The sequence below is a fragment of the Thermothelomyces heterothallicus genome (assembly GCF_042370625.1).
Source record: "Thermothelomyces heterothallicus CBS 202.75 unplaced genomic scaffold P884_scaffold_23, whole genome shotgun sequence".
Taxonomy (NCBI): Eukaryota; Fungi; Ascomycota; class Sordariomycetes; order Sordariales; family Chaetomiaceae; genus Thermothelomyces; species Thermothelomyces heterothallicus.
Window position 1 is genome coordinate 353,235 of NW_027192584.1, and position 18,219 is coordinate 371,453.

The 18,219-nt window shown below is 56.3% G+C and overlaps 6 protein-coding genes across 6 annotated transcripts; 5 read left to right on the plus strand and 1 right to left on the minus strand.

Moving 5' to 3' along the window:
- Positions 1-458: 458 nt before the first annotated feature.
- Positions 459-1,912, plus strand: P884DRAFT_248664 (uncharacterized protein; the record flags this gene model as incomplete). Its single annotated transcript, XM_069440557.1, has 5 exons — positions 459-556; positions 638-1,043; positions 1,160-1,261; positions 1,400-1,633; positions 1,725-1,912. The coding sequence occupies exons 1-5, from the start codon at positions 512-514 to the stop codon at positions 1,910-1,912; spliced, it is 975 nt and encodes a 324-aa protein (XP_069295247.1). The 5' UTR covers positions 459-511.
- A 1,107-nt stretch (positions 1,913-3,019) lies between these two features.
- On the plus strand, positions 3,020-5,292 carry P884DRAFT_262961 (major facilitator superfamily domain-containing protein). The gene has a single exon (XM_069441712.1). The coding sequence runs from the start codon at positions 3,133-3,135 to the stop codon at positions 4,930-4,932; it is 1,800 nt and encodes a 599-aa protein (XP_069295248.1). The 5' UTR covers positions 3,020-3,132; the 3' UTR covers positions 4,933-5,292.
- Positions 5,293-5,615: 323 nt separating this feature from the next.
- Positions 5,616-6,884, plus strand: P884DRAFT_248671 (uncharacterized protein; the record flags this gene model as incomplete). Its single annotated transcript, XM_069440558.1, has 2 exons — positions 5,616-5,777; positions 6,049-6,884. The coding sequence occupies exon 2, from the start codon at positions 6,057-6,059 to the stop codon at positions 6,882-6,884; it is 828 nt and encodes a 275-aa protein (XP_069295249.1). The 5' UTR covers positions 5,616-5,777; positions 6,049-6,056.
- A 641-nt stretch (positions 6,885-7,525) lies between these two features.
- P884DRAFT_207323 (uncharacterized protein) lies at positions 7,526-8,951 on the plus strand (the record flags this gene model as incomplete). Its single annotated transcript, XM_069438783.1, has 2 exons — positions 7,526-8,480; positions 8,608-8,951. The coding sequence occupies 2 exons, from the start codon at positions 7,526-7,528 to the stop codon at positions 8,949-8,951; spliced, it is 1,299 nt and encodes a 432-aa protein (XP_069295250.1).
- Positions 8,952-10,438: 1,487 nt separating this feature from the next.
- P884DRAFT_207288 (uncharacterized protein) lies at positions 10,439-12,666 on the plus strand (the record flags this gene model as incomplete). Its single annotated transcript, XM_069438777.1, has 3 exons — positions 10,439-11,443; positions 11,509-11,775; positions 11,848-12,666. The coding sequence occupies 3 exons, from the start codon at positions 10,439-10,441 to the stop codon at positions 12,664-12,666; spliced, it is 2,091 nt and encodes a 696-aa protein (XP_069295251.1).
- Positions 12,667-16,359: 3,693 nt separating this feature from the next.
- Positions 16,360-17,007, minus strand: P884DRAFT_279705 (PLAC8 family-domain-containing protein; the record flags this gene model as incomplete). Its single annotated transcript, XM_069443348.1, has 2 exons — positions 16,360-16,628; positions 16,716-17,007. 2 exons carry the CDS (start codon positions 17,005-17,007, stop codon positions 16,360-16,362), a joined length of 561 nt encoding a protein of 186 aa, XP_069295252.1.
- Positions 17,008-18,219: the final 1,212 nt, after the last annotated feature.

The following is an 18,219-nucleotide window of genomic DNA, read 5'->3' on the forward strand; positions in this document are numbered from 1 at the left end:
AATTTTCGGGGCTCCGAGGATACAACGGCGGCTGATGCAGCCTTCCGGCTTCATCTCGCCCGGGATCGTCAACAATCCTTCAATTTGAGAGGTGAACGATGATGGTCTGCCAATATATTCACCCGGAATTTGTAATCGACACTGACTAGTACAAGCCGGGTGTTCAACATGCAAGCTACCTAAGGGTAAAAAACAGCTGGGTCCTCGAACTTTGGTTACATGGTTCATTGATTGATTATAAATCATCGACGGTCCTACGCAGACGGAAAGGAATCTTAATACGAAGAGGCCCGGAGTTTAAACCCCAGCCCCTGGCGCCCCGGAGTTAGGGCGGTCCCTGCATAACATCAACAACTGCAGCCTACACTACTAGGGCGCAGGTCTCGGAGTTAAAAAGGTGACGGATGTTCTCTTCGAAGTTCTTCATTCAGCCCCAGTCAGGCAACTCAATATTCACTTCCAACCGATAGCAACGACCACGCACCGGCGGCCTCTGTTTTTCACATCGACCATGTCCACCAAGACCATTATTGCGACTGGAGCCTCCTCCGGCCTGGTAATTATCCCTCATAATATATATATATATATATATGTTTGTATATGTATTGCATACGAAACCGCTGACAGCATACATAAGGGGTTCGAGCTCGTCAAACAACTGCTGGCGCGGGCCCCCTCCCCGGCGTACCGCATCGTTGTGGGCGCGCGCGACGTGGCCCGCACGAAGGCGGCCTTTGACGCCCTCACCACCGCGGCCGCCCTCCCCCACAGTAACAGCAGCAGCAGTGGTGGCGGCGACAGTGGCGGTGGCAGGCACAGCGTGACCGTGCTGCCGCTGGAGCTGGGCGACCTGGCCAGCACGCGGGCCTTTGCGCGGCAGGCGCTTCGGGCGGTCGCGCGGGACAGCGGAGACGGGAACGAGAAAGAGGAGGAGAAAACCAGGCTGGACTACTTGCTGCTCAACGCGGCAATCACGGGGGGCAACGACGCCCGGTGGGTTGGGCCTTGGGGGTGGTGCGAGGGTCTGGTTGTCAATCATCTGTGTCGGGTCTCTTCCTTTTCTCTCCCCCCTTCTCCTCCTTCCCTCTTTTTCTCTCTCTTCCCTTGAGCAAGGGGTGTTTGCTGGCGTCTTTTGCTGACTGGACCGTTCCGAGCTTAGCCCAACATTACCTAGTGCATCTTTTGAGGGAGAAGCTGGTGGAGAGCAATTCGAGGGTGGTGTTTGTGTCCTCGGGGGCGATACGACAGGTGTCGGACACAGGTTCGCCTTCCTTCCTTCCTTCCTCCCACCACCTCGTAACTTTTGTTACGTTGCTGAGGCCTTCGCTGAGGCCGATGTGTGGTTAACTCTGAATGGGCGAGAAAGGTACGTTCGCGGCTGACAGGAAGTGAGTAACAGAGTCGCTGGAGGCAGACGTCAAGGCGGGTTCGGGCGCCAATCCCTTCACCACGTACAGCCAGACCAAGTTCATCCAGTTGCTCGGCGCTCACTGGTGGCGGCGGCAGTTGAAGGGGCAGGCGACCGTCGTTGCCGTCTCGCCGGGACTGATCCCTGGCACAGGTCTGGGGCGGGGAAGCGGGACGTTTGACATACCCAAGATGCTGATGGCAGATGCGAAGCCGATTCCTGTCGGTCAGTATTTTTATTTTTATTTTTTTCATCTTTTTTTTTCTTTCAGTAAACTCCGTGTCCCGAAGCGATAGGAGGGCTGACAGGCCGCTAGGAGCACAGAGCATTCTCCGCGCTTTCACGCGCGACGACTTCCCCGAGGATCCGCAGCAGATCTTCCTCACCAGCTGGGGCGAGTGGTGGCCCAAGGAGGTCTACCGTCTTACGCTGGACGAGAGTCTTCAGGACAAGTGGTGCCCGAGCAAGGAGGAGATCGAGAAAGAAGCCGGGCTGTCTGGCTGAGCTGGGTCTTGAGAGCGGCCGGCCGAGGACACGCCGCGCGTGTTGCTGCTTAGAATGGTGCAGGCCATGCCAGCCTTTTCTTGTTCCTCAGCCTTCGCAAAGATTGTAACTCAAATCCGAGAGCAACTTGGACGTTTCACGGCAAGATTGCAGAGAAATCCAGTGAAGAGAACCGTCGTACTGGATCAACGTACATGTGCACGTTATTTCGCACAGTTTCAACCTTCGAGGGCAAACCTGAGGGCCCGGGGTCTTCGTGGACTGAGTGAAGCGGTGCAAAAAAACAACTCAAGGCTCTCGCTGCTACCCAAGGTGGTCCCATTGCTGGAGAGGCGACAGTGGTCCACCGAACCCCCGGGAATGCCCTGTACTCGGCGGGGAGGATACCCTGGACTGCAGACAGGCGAGTTGGAAACTTGGCCCAAGCTCGAGGTCTGGAGTCGCGGTAACAGTTTTTGAAGGGAAAAAAATGGTACAAAAAAGAGGAAAACTAGAAAAATAATTACGACTTAAATCACGGAACGTGCGGCGCAATGGAATGACTCACTCTTAATGACAGTTTCTGAATGGGTTACTGCCGTCCTTGTAGGTAAGCTCGGCATTGTTCGTGTCGCGCCCGTTTTCGGCAACCCCCTCTCTCCCGCCCCCCTTGCCCAGGCGCAGGATTTGCGGTGGTGTGGCCTTGGATCCCTGTCAAATCGGCCCATTGAGCAAGGATCTGCTTATCAGATGGATCTGATTAGATGCGCCGATAGGTTTGGCCGACTCGAGAGACAGGCCGCGGGGGAACAGGCAGGGAATTCGGTCGCCCGTTCTTGGGCTCTTTCCCCGACAACCCAGGCAGTGGGCGCGTGATGATTGGTGCTACTGTTCCACGCGAGAAGACCCAGCCTGCTTGGAGATGACGCGGGCATGAGAATTTTTCTGTGCCCAGGCGGGCGAGGCTCCCTAAACGGGTCGCTTTTTCCACGCAGAAGCACTGCGCGTGTATGTGACTTCCATATTTAGGTATAGTATGTTGTATGTATCACAGGCACTCACTCCACTTCCGCGGTAGCAATAAATACTTGGTCAGGTAGTTACATCCCACCCATTGGCAACCCGGAAACCAACCTCTGCTTCCACCCTCCTACCCTCCCACCACGACCACTGGTGCAGCATATCGCCATTGCCGGGGTGCGTAGTTAATCGACTGGCGCCTTTTGCCCACAGACACAGTAATGGGTACCAGCGACGACAACAACTCGTCCGTCGCGGCCGGGCCGGTGGCCGGCAATTCTCTCCCGGACCGGCGCCCGCCCTCGGTTTCGACGGATGACAAGTCGCCCGGTGTCCGCCGTGCCGAGGCAATCGCCGCTGTTTTGACGACCACGGACCGCGTCTTCATCTTCTTGGGCGTCTTCCTCGTCGCCTTCGCGTACGGGCTCGACGGCATCCTCCGCGCCTCCTACCAGCCCGTGGCCACGGCGTCCTTCAACCAGCACTCGCTGTTGGCTACTGTCAACGTGCTGCGGTCCGTCATCGCCGCTGCTGCCCAGCCCACGTCGGCCAAGATCGCCGACATATTCGGGCGTGCCGAGCTCGTCGTCCTGTCCGTCTTCTTCTATGTCCTCGGCACCATCGTCGAGGCCGTCTCCAACAACGTGGCGACCTTTTCCGCCGGCGCCATCCTCAACCAGGTCGGCTACACCATGATCATGTTGCTCGTCGAGGTCATCGTCGCCGACATCTCGTCGACCCGCGCCCGTCTCTTCTTCAGCTACGTCCCGGCCATGCCTTTCCTCATCACCACCTGGGTGAGCGGCAACATCTCGGCCGCCGTCCTCTCGGCCACTACCTGGCGCTGGGGCATCGGCATGTGGTGCATCATCTACCCCGTCTGCGCCATGCCACTGGTCGTGAGCCTGACCCTCGTTGGCCGCCGCGCCCGCAAGCGCGGCCTCATGGAGAAGTACAGCGAGGCGGTCAAGGGGGATCCCTGGGGCTCCTTTCTGGTCGATCTCTTCTGGCGCCTCGACGTGATCGGCGTGATCCTCTTGATCGCCGTCTTCGCCCTCATCCTCGTCCCTATGACCATCGCCGGCGGTTTCCGGGCCTCCTGGACGGCCCCGCACATCCTGGGCCCCCTCATCGTCGGCGTCTGCACCATCCCCGTCTTTGTCCTCTGGCAGATGCGCGCCCCGCACCCGCTCGTGCCCTTCTACCTGATCAAGGACCGCGCCGTCTGGGGCGCCCTCGGCATCGCCGTGCTGCTCAACTGGTCCTGGTACATGCAGGGAGACTACCTCTACACCGTCCTCATCGTCGCCTTCGACTTTGGCACCGGGATGGCCACCCGCCTCAGCTCCTTTTACAGCTTCTTCAGCGTCCTCAGCGGCTGCCTCCTCGGCCTTGTCGTCTTCAAGGTCCGCCGCCTCAAGGTCTTCATCGTCGCCGGGACCTGCCTCTTCATGGTCGCCTTCGGCCTGCTGATCCGCTACCGCGGCGACGCCAACACCTCGAGCCGCGCCGGCGTCATTGGCGCTCAGATCGTCCTGGGCATCGCGGGCGGCATGTTCCCGTACCCGGCCCAGGCGTCTCTGCAGACCGTGCTGAGGCACGAGCACCTCGCCGTCATGACCGGCCTGTACCTGGCCACCTACAATCTCGGCTCGGCCTTCGGCACCGCCGTCTCGGGTGCGATCTGGACGCAGGTCCTGCCCGGCCAGCTCAACCAGCGCCTCGCCCCCTTCAACAACGCCACTCTGGCCACCCTGGCATACGGCAAGCCCTTCGACTTCGCCGCCGAGTACCCCGTCGGCACGGGCGAGCGGCAGGCCGTCATCGACGCTTACAAGCACGCCCAGCGCCTCTTGACCATCACGGGTATCTGTCTTTGCGTCCCGCTGATCGCCTTTGCCGCTGTGTTGCGGAATCCGAAACTGAACGACCAGCAGACGCTCGCTCAGGACTCGCCGGCGGTCCACGCTCCTGTCGGCGCTGTCGAGGGACGCGGAGATACAGAGAAGGTTTCGGCATGATACCCTAAGTGCCCAGGAGAAGAGGCTTGTTATAGTAGTAACTGGCCATGTTTGGATAATTTCAATGGACTGTTGATGCATCACAATGACTTGACTTCCCGTCCGACGCCGCATCAAAGTGGGTGATTACCTTGTGGGTTAATTATCTCGCTCACGAGCCTGGGACAATTTCAGATCCAGACCTGCCGACGACGGGCATCCCATAATGTGCGAGGAACACACCCTTTTGATTTCGTTTTCTTCGTGTTGCTTCTGGCTAATTAAATAACAAGGAAAATAAAAGGATGCACAACGCACAGCGAATGATGTGTTGAACTGCAGAGAGCTTGGCTCCCCGAGGCAGCCGAGCACCGCTCAACCATATGTAATTATATATGGATAGATTTTTCAAGCCTTTCTTTCGTTGAATTTTTTTTTCCCACGTGCCCTCCTCGTTCTAAAACCCCTTTCTACACCGCACTAGCTCCGCTGCCTCGGTGGTTTCTAAGGGGTATTGATACGGGATTCAGGGACACAGAGGTCAGACTTGGCTGACCCACCACCGGGTACGACGGACCAGGGGCCGACATGTATTTAATTATAGAGCTTCTACCAGTTGTCTTCTGCACCAGAGGAATCAACGAACTTTTATCACCACTTCTGAGGCTCATACTAGAGTTCCAGCAGTGCCTGCCACGGCGCTCACACCGCTGTGGTTGTCCCGATTGCAGCACACCCCGCCGTGCTGTAGCAGGTATCTTGTCTAAAAACCGGTCAACGCCTTTTATATTTCTTCTCCGTCTCTTTTCTCCTTTTTTTTTTCTGCGGCACAACCATCCACTCAGCCCATTCGTCATCGGGAAATGGTAGGTCTCACTGCAGCTCTGCCGATTGGCCCTCGCGTGTGCATGCGGATGCCAAATCGAGGCCCAACCATTGAAAGTGCTCTCCTCTGCCACATATATAATTATTATATGTAGCCTCGGGACGGTGAGAAGAAGGAGGATTTGAATTCGGTAACGATCTCATCATTACACCGCCATTTCTATTAATACCATTTCCATCACCATCTTCCATTTCCGGTTCCCTCGCCATTGCCATTGCCATTTCCATCAAACACTTACTCACTAATTAAAGCGCCCATAATGGTATCTAGCACCTGCGCCCTCCCTGTTACCCTTCCCATACGTACCAAAAGGGTCGTCAGAACCGGCAAAAAAGGCAATACCGGCAGCAGTAAGGGCAGGATCATCCGACTCGCTACCGTCTTCCACCCGCAGAACGACCGCCTCTCCCCGGAAGCCCACTTCCCCGTGAGCAGGGCCCTAAGGGCCTCGGGCCCCCGCCTCGTCAACCGCTTCAACCGCTGTGAAATGATGCTGGTCATCGCCGGCTCGTGCCTCCGCAACGGCGGGGACGCGCCCGTGGGCGGGTGCGCGTTCGTCTTTGGTGGTGATGATGATGATGAAGATGCCGGTCGTGACCGCGATGAGAGCCAGAAAACGGACGGCCACGCCGTCGGTGTCGAGGCGGTGGCGTTCCGGCTCGAGAGCCGCGACGCCGATCCGCCGTCGTCCCCCGAGGATACGTGCAACCGGGCCAAGCTGATCGCGGCGATTGCGGCGCTGCGGTTCCGGGACTGGGCCGGCGAGGGCTGGCGGAGGGTCGTCGTCGTGACGGACCTGGAGTATCTCGCCAAGGGCGCGACCGAGTGGTTGCCGAACTGGGTGCGGAGTAATTGGCGGAAGCCGCCCGGGGCCAAACCCGGAAAGAAGGGAGGCAGAGATGACGAGAGGAAGTGCTACCTGAACCGCGACCTGTGGGAGGAGCTGCAGGCCAGAATAGAGGAGCTGATGGCGGCGGGGTGTGAGGTGTCGTTCTGGCAGGTGAATGGGGAGGAGTACGATAGGAACGACCAAGGGGTTCTTGCGCGAGCGAAAAGGGCGGCGCAAACGGCCATGAGAGACTCATGAGGGACACACACATACACAAAAAAAAAAAAAAAGAAGAAGGCTTGGGCACACTCATGTTCTGTTTTTTTAAAAGAAATTTTTTTATTTATTTTATGTTTATATTTATTTTAATTAATTTTTTTTGGACAGGATTGATCCGCGTCGAGAACACCATGACTTGGGAGGCACCTGGGCAGAGACTGAACCTGCTTGGCAGGACTTTGTACGGCGCGTTGAGACACTGATCTCCTCAGGTCGGTACTCCGCGGAATCATTTCTGTATAATAACCGTCTGTCTTTTGAGGAACCGCGTGTGGCCCGATCCGGGCATCCTGCCAATCGGTTAGTATTCTACAGATAAGGCATGCACTATACCCGCACCGCACGTGGCCATATTCCTAGCTAAAGGTGTTTCGCAGCCCGCGTTTGAGGGCCGACCCACCGCTTCGGATCCGGCAGCGCGGAACTGCGGGAGCTTACACTAGCGTTAACGGGCGGGACAAGGGCGGGGCGGCGGCTTCCATCGGACAACTCCAAGTGGCCCCGCCTCGGGCCCGGTAGTGAACGACTACAAGATGAGGAAGTCAACAACCAAACCTCTAGAGATTTCCGGTTGGTCATCAGCATCATCAGACAGTGTCCACCATCATCCAGATCTAAACATGGCCAGTTCCTGGGTGCCCGACATGGACCCGGCCAGCGACTTCTCGCTGGCCAACATTCCGTTCGGCATCATCTCGACGCCGGCCGACTCGGCGCCGCACGCTGCCGTGGCCATTGGCTCGTTCGTCCTGGACCTCAAAGTGCTCTCGGCAAACGTGGACCTGAGCCAGATCTTCCCCGGCATCGACGGCCTTGCCGAAGCCTTCTCGCAACCCACTCTCAACGCCTTCGCCCAGATGGGCCGGGTCGTCCACCGCCGGGTCCGCTCCGCACTCCAGGACCTGCTCTCGAAGGAGACCGCCCACCCGGCCGTTCTCCGCGACAACGCCGCCCTGCGCAGCCAGGCGCTGCTGCCCCAGTCAGCCGTCAGGATGCACCTCCCCATGGCCATCGGCGACTACACGGACTTTTATGCCGGTTACCACCACGCCTTCGCGGTCGGGGCCATGTTCCGCGGGCCGGAAAACGCGCTGCAGCCCAACTACCTGCACCTGCCCGTCGGCTACCACGGCCGGGCGTCGAGCGTCGTGGTGTCGGGCACGCCCATCCGCCGACCGGTCGGGCAGATCCTGCCGGACCCGGCGGCCGAGCCGAAGCGGCCCGTCACGGCGCCCTCGCGCAAGCTGGACATCGAGCTCGAGCTGGGCTGCTTCATCGCGCGCGGAAACCACATGGGCGACGCGATTCCCGTGGGCGATGCCGAGGAGCACATCTTTGGATACGTCCTGCTCAACGACTGGAGCGCGAGGGACGTTCAGACGTGGGAGTACGTCCCGCTGGGCCCGTTCAACGGCAAGAATTTTGCCACCACCATCAGCCCATGGGTGGTGCTCGCCGACGCGCTGGAGCCGTTCCGGACCCGAGGGATCGAGAATTCGACGGAGTTGCAGGGCTATCTCAAGGAGCCGAGGGAGGAGCGCGTGTTTGACGTGAGGTTGGAGGTGGATTTGACTAGTGAGTTTTCGGGGCTTTTTCTTTTCCCCCTGCCCGGTCTTCCTGTCCTTGAAATTAAAATAATTCCCCGACCCGTAATGTGACCACCAAACCAGAACCAATGCTGACAGCTAGTTGCTGCCGCCAGCTGCCGAGGGCACCACTACTACGATTGGTCGCACCAGTTCCAGGCACCTAATCTGGTCCTTCCCGCAGATGATCGCCCACCACACCCTCGGGGGCTGCCCACTGCGGCCCGGCGACCTGCTGGGGTCGGGCACCATCAGCGGGCCCGGCGGCGTCGACGAGCGCGGCAGCTTGCTGGAGATGACCGAGAACGGAAAGAAGGAGGTGCAGCTGGCGGGGATGGACGCTCGAACGTTTCTCAAGGATGGCGATACCATCACGCTGCGTGGCTTTTGTGGGGAAGAAGGTGCCCGAGTCGGATTTGGCGAGTGCAGAGGGAAGATCTACGGCGCCGTACTGAGATGACCAAGCCAGGTGGAATGCCGAAGTACCTCCTAACTTACTTGAGAAGGGACACAATGTTTCTCGCACGTGTACGGACAAAACGGAGATTGCAAATCGTAGTGTACTATTGTCAGGTACCTTTACATTACCTGTAAAATGGACGGATGGACGATGTACGGATTCCATAAAATGGCCGATGATGTTACGGATTGCTCGCAGGAGGATTCGCCAAGATCATCTTCTATTGTGCGAATCCTTTCGGAGGACCCAAGTACTCCGGACCTACGCAGCATGCAGGAAATTCGAATTGGGAACGACCAGGGAAGGTAAGAGGCGGCGGAAGCATCACGTGCCGCTCCACTTTAGGGGCCGCCCCAGCCCGTTGCGCTCACTCATCAGGGCAAGGGCGGCTCACGGGGCGGTCGTGGGTTGGAAAACGCCCCTCGTCTCGCGCGAAGCTCCTCCGCTGCGACCAGGTTGCACATCGGACCATTCGCGCAGTGCTCAGCACTGGTTTACACGACGCCACGCTGGCAGCAAGGTCGCACGTGTAGTCGCGAGTCGATGGATCTGCTCGAGAACCAGGTCAGCGATTTGCGCTCGTTTCTGGGGGCGGGTGCGGCAGAGGTAGCGGCTCCGCAAGGCCCAGACACAGCACCGGCGCCAGCGCACGACGTCGCTGGCTGCGCTCCATCCCCCTCGGGAGCTCCACTCCGCAGGACCAGCAGCCACCGCTCGTCGCTTTCCGCCCTCGGAGACAATTCCGCACCGCACCACCACCAACCCCTGTCCCCGCCCGGAAGCAACATCAACGGCAGTGCGAAGAAGAGGGTCAACGAGGCCGAGGATGGCCCAGCCAAGCAGCAGAGAAGCAAAAGAAATAGGGTATGTCATCTTTCTGTCTGATCTGTTTGTCTCTCTATCTCTGTGTTTCCGGCTCTCGGTCCCTCCTCTGTCCGTCCGTTTGTTTTCATACCACATCGAGTTGCCCAGTGGATTGGATTAGGCTCGTCTACCGCATTGACGCGACATCCATGCACATCCTTACATATACATGTATGTACGGAGTACGGAGTACATACATATAATTATGTACTATAGCTCCGCATCAACCTACGTCTCCCTGCTCTTCGCTTCTGAAACGGAGTTGGCTCCGCGTCTTGGCTTGTTGCTCCTCGACTGACCAACCATTCCTACGTAGTACATCTCAATTGCATGGTGAGTTCTACTACATAAACAAACACTGTCTTCTGAATTCCGATCCCGGCTCCCCCTGGGAGTTCGTCGTGGCCACGGCATTCCGCATCTGGGGTGCCACCGAGAGTGGACAGCAACCTTTCCGACTAACCCATCCTCTTTTTCTTGTGCTCATTAGCAATGAGTGCAAACGGCGCAAGATCAAGTGCAACGGCCAGACGCCCTGCCAGCGGTGCGGTCACCTGAACCTGCAATGTCTCTACGCTCCCAACTGCTGCTCCAACTTCAAGGACTCGGACGAGTTCCGGCAGATGGCCGATCAGGTCAGGCAGCTGCAGCAGCAGGTTGACACCCTCTTCACTTCCCTCGAATCGCTGAGACAGGAAACCGCCCGTCTCGCCCCGCTGCAGGACCGCGTCCTCCCTCTGCCTTCGGCCGCCGCGCCCGCCCCTTCACCCTCGACCTCGTCGAGCACCCAGTCCCGGCCGGCCCTCGCCTTCCGGGTCCCCTCGTTCTTCAACGGGCCAACCAGTAGCGCCTTCGCCGTCGGCGTTGCCAAGAACACTCTCAAAACGATGGGGTATTCAGGAGCCGGAGACGCCAGCGAGGACAGCGGCACCCTCCCGGATGCGACACCACAGGCCTCTCCCATGCTGGCGCCCGTATCCTCCGGGGCCCCACTCCCACAGGGCCAGGCGCCCGCCGATCCGATCTGGGAGCTCGACGAGCCCGGGATGATGCGCCTTTTGCAGATCTACCGCGAGGAAGTCGACGCCATGTATCCCGTAACCTCGGTTCATTCCGTCGAGGAGCACATCAAGTACATTGCCGCCTGGATGGACACGGCTAGGCGAACCGGCACCATGCAGTCCCCGGGGTCCGCCGAGGTCATCCAGGACACCAAGACCCTGCTGCTCAAGATCGTATTGTGCTGCGCTCTCGTGGTTGACGAGCACGGCAATAGTGATAGGGCCGCTCGCCTCTACGACAGCATCCAGCCGACCGTCGACAAGATGCTCATGACCCAGCCTGCCGACGTGACCAAGCTACCCTTCCTCGCCCTGTGCGCCGGCTATCGCTACCTCTCCAACGACGAGGTGCTCGCCTGGCGGATGATGGGGCACGTCGCCCGCCTCTGTTTCGAGCTCGGCCTCCACCGGCGCGAAGGCCTGCAGAACATCACCGACCCGGCTCTCCGCAGGGACGCCCTGCATACCTTCTGGGCTGCATATATCCTGGACCGCCGCTGGAGCTTTAGCACCGGCCTGCCGTTTGTGTGCCACGACGACAAGATCGATCCCAGGCTGCCATACCCCGTAAGTGATCGTCTTACTCCTTACCCTCGAGGTAAAACCTTTTCTAATTCTTCTGTTCACCTCAGGAGGGATATCCTTTCCTAGTAGCCATGATAGGACATGCGAAGCTCGGTGCCAAGATATGGAGGCTTGTCGACTATTTTGAACCTGCCATCGTCCGGGAACTAAAGCCCCGCGACTTTGAGGAGCTGGATCGTGAGATTATGGACTGGTACGAGAGCGTTCCGGAGGAGGTCAGGACCGGCCCGCTGGACGTGGACAAGATGCCAGTCCCTTCAGGCCCGTATGACATCCAACGGTTCCGGATATGGACCCGCCTTCGATTGAACCAGGTTTGTTCTTCCGTTCCCCTTTCTCTCCCTCCCCCTTCCTTCCTCTTGCTAAACAACCAATCTTTTTTTCAGGTACGAATTTGGCTGTACACGCCGGTTTTGCACAGCGCCATCAGTATCTTGAACAACGCGCCGCTCGCCCAAAGAGTGGTCGACTTAGCCAAGGAGACCATCCGCCTCCTCGCACGCCTCAACAACGAAACCGACTTCTACCGTCGCATCCAAGTCTTTTACCATCAGTTTCTCACCTCTTCCATAGCAGTGCTGTTCCTGGCTTCCACCCACGCCCCGCTGCAGTTCAGCGCAAACTGTCGAGAGGAGTTCTACATGGCACTCGACCTCGTCAAGGAGCTGTCAGCCAAATCCTGGGTGTCGCAGCGCCTATGGCGCACAATCCGCTCGCTGCGCGCGTACGCGCCCCGACTCGGACTCGAGGACAACCCGGGGCGCACGGCAACCAGCGGGACGTCGCCCTATGCGCACGCAGGCAGCGGGAACACCGGCCACAGCCCCGGCTTGTCGGCATCCTTCAACGGCAGTGATAGTGCCGTGAGCCCTTCGCCCGCCAAGGGCCCCGCGGCCACGGCCCCCACCAACGCCAGCACGGTGCCCACGCCTGGGTCGACCCGGCCGATGCAGCTTGACGATTCCCTCAGTAACGGTCTGCGGCTGCAGAGTGAAATGTCGCGGATCTATGAAGGTTACACCTGCGTGACGGGTGCGATCGGAGCCGGAAGTACCACCGGCAGCAACAGCATACCCGGGCCTGCGGCGGCGGCACATTTGGATTATGACGAACTCGAACTGAGCATTGGTGGGTGCGGCGGCGGACATGGATTCTCACGCCAGGGAGACGGGAGCGTCTATGAGCACATGAAGGGCATGTTCTAAAAGGACCCGATCGGTTTTTTTTTCCCCGCCGTGCCGCTCGCTGCAGCCTGCCTCGCCTTCTCTACTCCTTGACGTTGGGAGCGACGCCGGACAAGGGTAGCTAGGGTTAGTTCTTAATCGACGTGTCCACGCCGCGTTAGTTGTGTAAGGCTTGACTGGCAGACGAAAGGTCAAGGCAGCCTGCAGACTCTTCCATCCAAGTTGATCGGGGTGGCATCAAGTGGAGAGTTGACCTTGTTACTCTTTCACGGCGATCCCATATCACTGGACGACCCCTTGTGCTCTCGAGACTGCCGTTTTGCTCCCAAACTCTTTTTGACGTATCCGGGTCCCATTACCATTAAGAACCGCTCAACTCACACTGCCGACAGGAGGGAGGTCTGAGAGGATCGAAGGGGCGGGAGAAAAGGGGGGCGGCTAGCAAGCGAATGACAATGCCGTTGTCCTCTAGCAGACTGTCTTCCTGGCCCAATCTGAGTTTGTTCATGCAAGGGAAGACCCAATGTTTCCTTATTCTGAGACACCATCGCGTTTATTTTGCTTTGTAATCAACCATCGCAGCCGCATCATTCATCATCCCACCCGTGGAGAGGGCACCACCTCCTAACCGTCAAACCCCGCGTCGCAGTGCAGATAACCTAGCTAAGGGGTCCGGGCTTTGGGGAGTTCACACTTGCAGCACAGGAGAGCGTTTCGCAACAGTCAGGGTAGGTCAGGTTATTTTCTAGATACTAATCACCTTCGTACTTCACCCGCCCCGATTTGGAGATCAATGTCAAGACGTGCCTAGCCCACCACAGGCTGGCGCGCCCTCCTGAAATGTTTTTATCCGCGGTTACTTTTAACCATTAATTCCATCATCATCATGATTGATAGTCACGGAATAATAATTAGAAAACTAGTATCCTGAATACAAGCACAGGGTATTATGGCTGTCACTGAACCACTAATCAACATGGCTAGAGTCAGCTACCCATCTCGGATTTTGACCGCTTGAGGCTCTGATGGGTTGAACGACGCTGATGTCATTGCTCGGGTTGCCTGTTTTGGATCTTGCCGACAAGCTGATTGGTAGTTCCACTTAATACCTGATCACCAAGTTCCGATTCTGAAACATTGCCTTGGGTGCCCAGCTTCCCAGGAAATATGTAATGTATGGGAAGCGGAAATGGAAGATAAGTACAATATCTTGAAAAGCGAGAAGGTTTCCAAGCAGAGGTAGACTTCGCAGGGCTCCCGGAAGACGTAGCATCCCCCCCCCCCAAAAAAAAAATGTGATGTGGATCGATGTTCAGCTCCCTTGTCATTACTATGCAGCCCACTATCACAGTTAACGAAGAGTTTCTTGTCCAGGCAGTTTGGATTACTCCCTTTAGAAAAGAATGACCTCGGGGCTTCAGGTCATATCTATGACACCAAGATAATCCAATCGTGCCATTACTGTCCTCTAGTTTTTGATGTTGATCTGTTGGTTAGGTCACCGATATTACCCCCTTGAAAGTGGGGTCCGACCTTCGTAGGGCAGAGCCCTCTAGTGGCCTATAATTACGCCGCAGGCCCTCTTCTATAGTCGCCGCGAGGCCTGCTCGGTGGCGACCTCTGCGTGCTTTCCTACTTCAAGGCCGCTAAATCGACCATGTTTCCACGCTCCCACATTGGGATTTCTACCACATCGAAGGCCCAGGCCGACGACGGCCGCGTCCTTTTCTGCCATAGGATACAAGACAGGGCCCCAGACGCTGCTGGGATGTTCCGCTTTGGTTCTAGGAGAGTTTTTTTACTCAACGTTTGAGGTCTGACTCCCGGGAGCTGGCTTTTGCTTTGTGCAGACTTGCAGCTGGATCTTGACAGATTGGAGCGGCCAACCATGGAGAGGAGCGACCATGTGTGTTTGGTGTGCATTCTTACATTCTCAGGTTACGTTGAGATGGGAATTGGGTTAGTGCAGGTCTCAGTTAATTATACGAACGTACTATGTCTCTACTAGGTATTGCTCGGTCTGATATCAGCCTCACGATACACTAGAGATAACCCGACACGTAACCGCTAAGAACCTGTAGTTACGTGAGCGGCTGTACGTGGTCCTGATGATTCATTTGTTTAGCCTCGGCTCGGTGCTGAATAGGCTAATTATTGTGAAGCAAAAAGACATGTGATACGTGTTTTCTAGTCTGGTAATTCGCCATGGTCATTGGGTACCAATGCTAATAGATGGTCAATGCCAAAAAGAAAAGAAGAATCGGAGCAAAAATATTCTGTTCTCGATCCGGCATACCAAATCCTTCTGGTCAGATGTCGCATAACAGAATAGGTATTCAGTGACCCAAGACATAACGCATCGCGCCTATCTATCTCGGTTGGCACTTCATACGCCTTCAATTGTTGAACGGGACAGCCTGTCGGGGTTCTCCAACGTCGAAAATAACAATGGCAGTTTGATATGCGATTGTAGACATCAATTTCTAGGTAGGCAATCAAGCAAGCAGATGTCCGTGATCCGAGGACCAATCGGAGTTGTAGTAATCATCGCGCTGCTGACCCTGATTTTCACACGATGCCGGAGGCTTCTAGAGGGTTATTTGCTATGTAACATCGGATGCAGGGATTGTACTACACATGGATGGCACGCTCAAGCACATTCGGACGCACTCGCGTAGGTCTCGAAGATCGGTGTCGGGTAGTTGGTTTCTCCATCCCCCGCTGGGTAATAGTAATACATCCATGCATTGCCATTGTGCATTCACACATCTAGTCGGCTTAGACGGGCTCTCGTGTTAAAAATAACACTGTACCTCTGCTTGGTCAGCTACTTATCAAGTCTGACAAGAGACATGATATTTACTCAGGATTCCGTGCGTACACCATGGAGTAAATACGTGTATGTTCATGTATGCTCACCGGTCTACACTAATTATAAACTGATCCTTGACCCCAAATTTCCGTCGCTCCGAGAATCGGGGTGCCCAAGCAGGAAGTGGCATGATGACGGTATCTGATGTTTGTGATCCGGAACGTCTCAATCGGTTGCTGCCCGGACGGGCTGCCGGCTCGCGGCCCTTGTCTGTTTTGGGAAGGGCGTCGCGGTGGATGCCGCTTCCAGACAGGTCAAATGCCGGGGTTCGAAGATGACCGGGCAGGGGCCCGCTCAGCCGCTCGACGCTAGGACTCGCTTCTAGATGGGGCTTATCAGAAACCAGGCACACCAGGACCGGATTATTGCCAGTCAATCACACTGCTCAGGAAGGACAAGAGTTCGCTTGTTCTCATCTCCACGCATACGCCTGCGGCATCATTTCACCAGAAACGGACCAAGAAAAGTTCCAAAGTAGTCACAAGGCAGCAGATATGGGGACCGCGGAGCGAGAGGCCCAGTAAATTGGATCAAACATTTTTCGATTGTATCCAGAGGAGAGGTATCATGGGGTTGCCAAATATTGGGCAAAAAATGGCCCAAAAGCAGAAAAATACTTGTAAAATCCCGCCAACACAAACAAGTCAATCATCCACCGTGTTTCATCTCTGTTTGCTAATGACCAAACAAAGAAGCATTTAACCATTATTGTTTTGTGTTTCTTCATTTCTGCGATAAAATCCCCGTTTTTGTGTGTGTGTGTGTGTGTGTGTGTGTGTGTGTGTGTGTGTGTGATGACGGCCGCGGGATGCTCAGTCAGTGGTGAAGAATAATTTCACCAATTACTGCTTGCCAGGGAAGGTCATGCCGGCCTGGGCCTGGTAGCCCAGCTGCTGGACGAGCAGCGGCTCCCGGTGCGCGGCCTCCTTGTCATCCTGAATGAGCTGGCAGCAATGGCAGCAGCAGGCACCGGCGATGTCGAGGAGGCAGCTGCCCTGGAGGTTGTGCTTGGTGCGCAGGTCGGCGCGCTGCATGGCCATGGGGATCCAGTGGAGGCCGATGCAGCCCGTGGCGCAGAAGAGGAGACATTGAATGTGGCATCTTTTGTCAGCTTGGGCATTTTTATCTTCGTCGTCGAAAGATAAGTGAGGTTAAAGAGGACACAGAGAGAAGGAAAAAGGAGAGAACAACAAAGAACATACCGAAGTGTTGATGGGCTCGTAGCCTTCGAGACTGGCCTTCTTGCGGATGCGGTGGTGGGTGCGGCCAAAGACAACACAAGGGCAGCAGTAGGCCAGCAGGCAAGTGTCCATGGGGTTGAAGCAGCCAAAGAAAGAGTGGTACCACGGCTGCGCGTTGGGCGGCGACTGGGAGTTGAGGTACTCGCCGGGCCGGGCCAGGACATCGTTGAAACGCGCCGTCCAGTCGGAAATGTCGTCGTTGTTAACGGGGCCTTGAGCGGCGGTCTGTTGTTGCTGAGGAGCGGCCATTGTATCGGTGTTTTTGTGTTGGTTCGTTTCTTAAATAGGAATCAGGAAAACTAGGTATCACAAGTATTGACGATTTTGTCGGAGAGAAGGGGAAAGAACCAAAAAGGAGCGACGAAAAAAAAGTGATTCGCTGGCAAGTTGCAAGTTATTGCACGAGTTGCTGCTCCTTGCTAGATGGGAATGAACCAGGCGAGAACTCGAGCTCACTCGAGGGCGCCTTTGATATTTTTATATCGTGCGATTTCTCCACCGTCCCCAATCCATGTTCCTTACTAGGTTCAGTTGTGATCTCACAGGGCAAGCGGTGTACAGTAGTGTATGGACACACGCAGTAGTGTACGGATTACACGACACTCGGGTAGTTTCCTCGAACGTGCACACAGATCTGCCCGGTTCGCGGTGGGTCGGTGGAGATGAGATCGACAGCAACTCTCCTGCTTGAGTCGTGCTTGGCGCCATACCCTGGGGCAGGGCTGAAATGGGACCATACCAAAACCTCAAAGGGGACGGGACCCCTGCTCAGCCCTGCGGTCCGCCGAGGGCAGCCCAAGTCGGGCGAGTCGACCCGAATCGTGTCTTGTCTAACTGAAGTGTGTGGGCAACGTTTTATTTTATTGCAAACCCTTTTTTTTTTCGTTCCGCATGAAGAACGGTTATCTTGCTTCTGCACGTTCCAGGAGATCGCCCAGAAGATGGCTTTTCTGGGCAATCCAAATCTCGGCCAAGCACGAGATCTCAACTCTGCTGCTTCCAGTTCAGCGCCACTCTTTCTGCCCCAGGTTGGTTGCTTGCCTAAGCAGTTCCAAACTTAGTAAGATGAGCATGTTCCACCAGCAGCCCAAAATGGGCACACCGACTTACGCAGAGCCGCCATTCGACATGAAACATCGGGGACTCTGAAATTTTCCTTGAGCTGTCAAGAACAAATGCACGTCGGTTGTATCCGTCTCCCGTTCTCTGGTAGATAGTAATACCAAGAAGCTTACCGAAAGTCATGCTAGGCTCGTCCTTTCGTGGTGCATTCTCGATTAGGGAACACCTATAAGAGCGCTTTAACGACGACGGACTACACCCCTCTACCCGTCTACCGTAATTCAAGGATCGTCACCAGAATAGACGTGCTATGTTGATATATATATAGTACAGGGAAATCAATTGTTATATTTGTAATCCTGCCTATAGGCCGAAAACTCCAATGGGATTATAAAGGAG

Coding starts and splice junctions, on each gene's coding strand:
- P884DRAFT_262961 (XM_069441712.1), top strand. CDS start 3,133: ATGGGTACCAGCGACGACAACAACTCGTCCGTCGCGGCCGGGCCGGTG.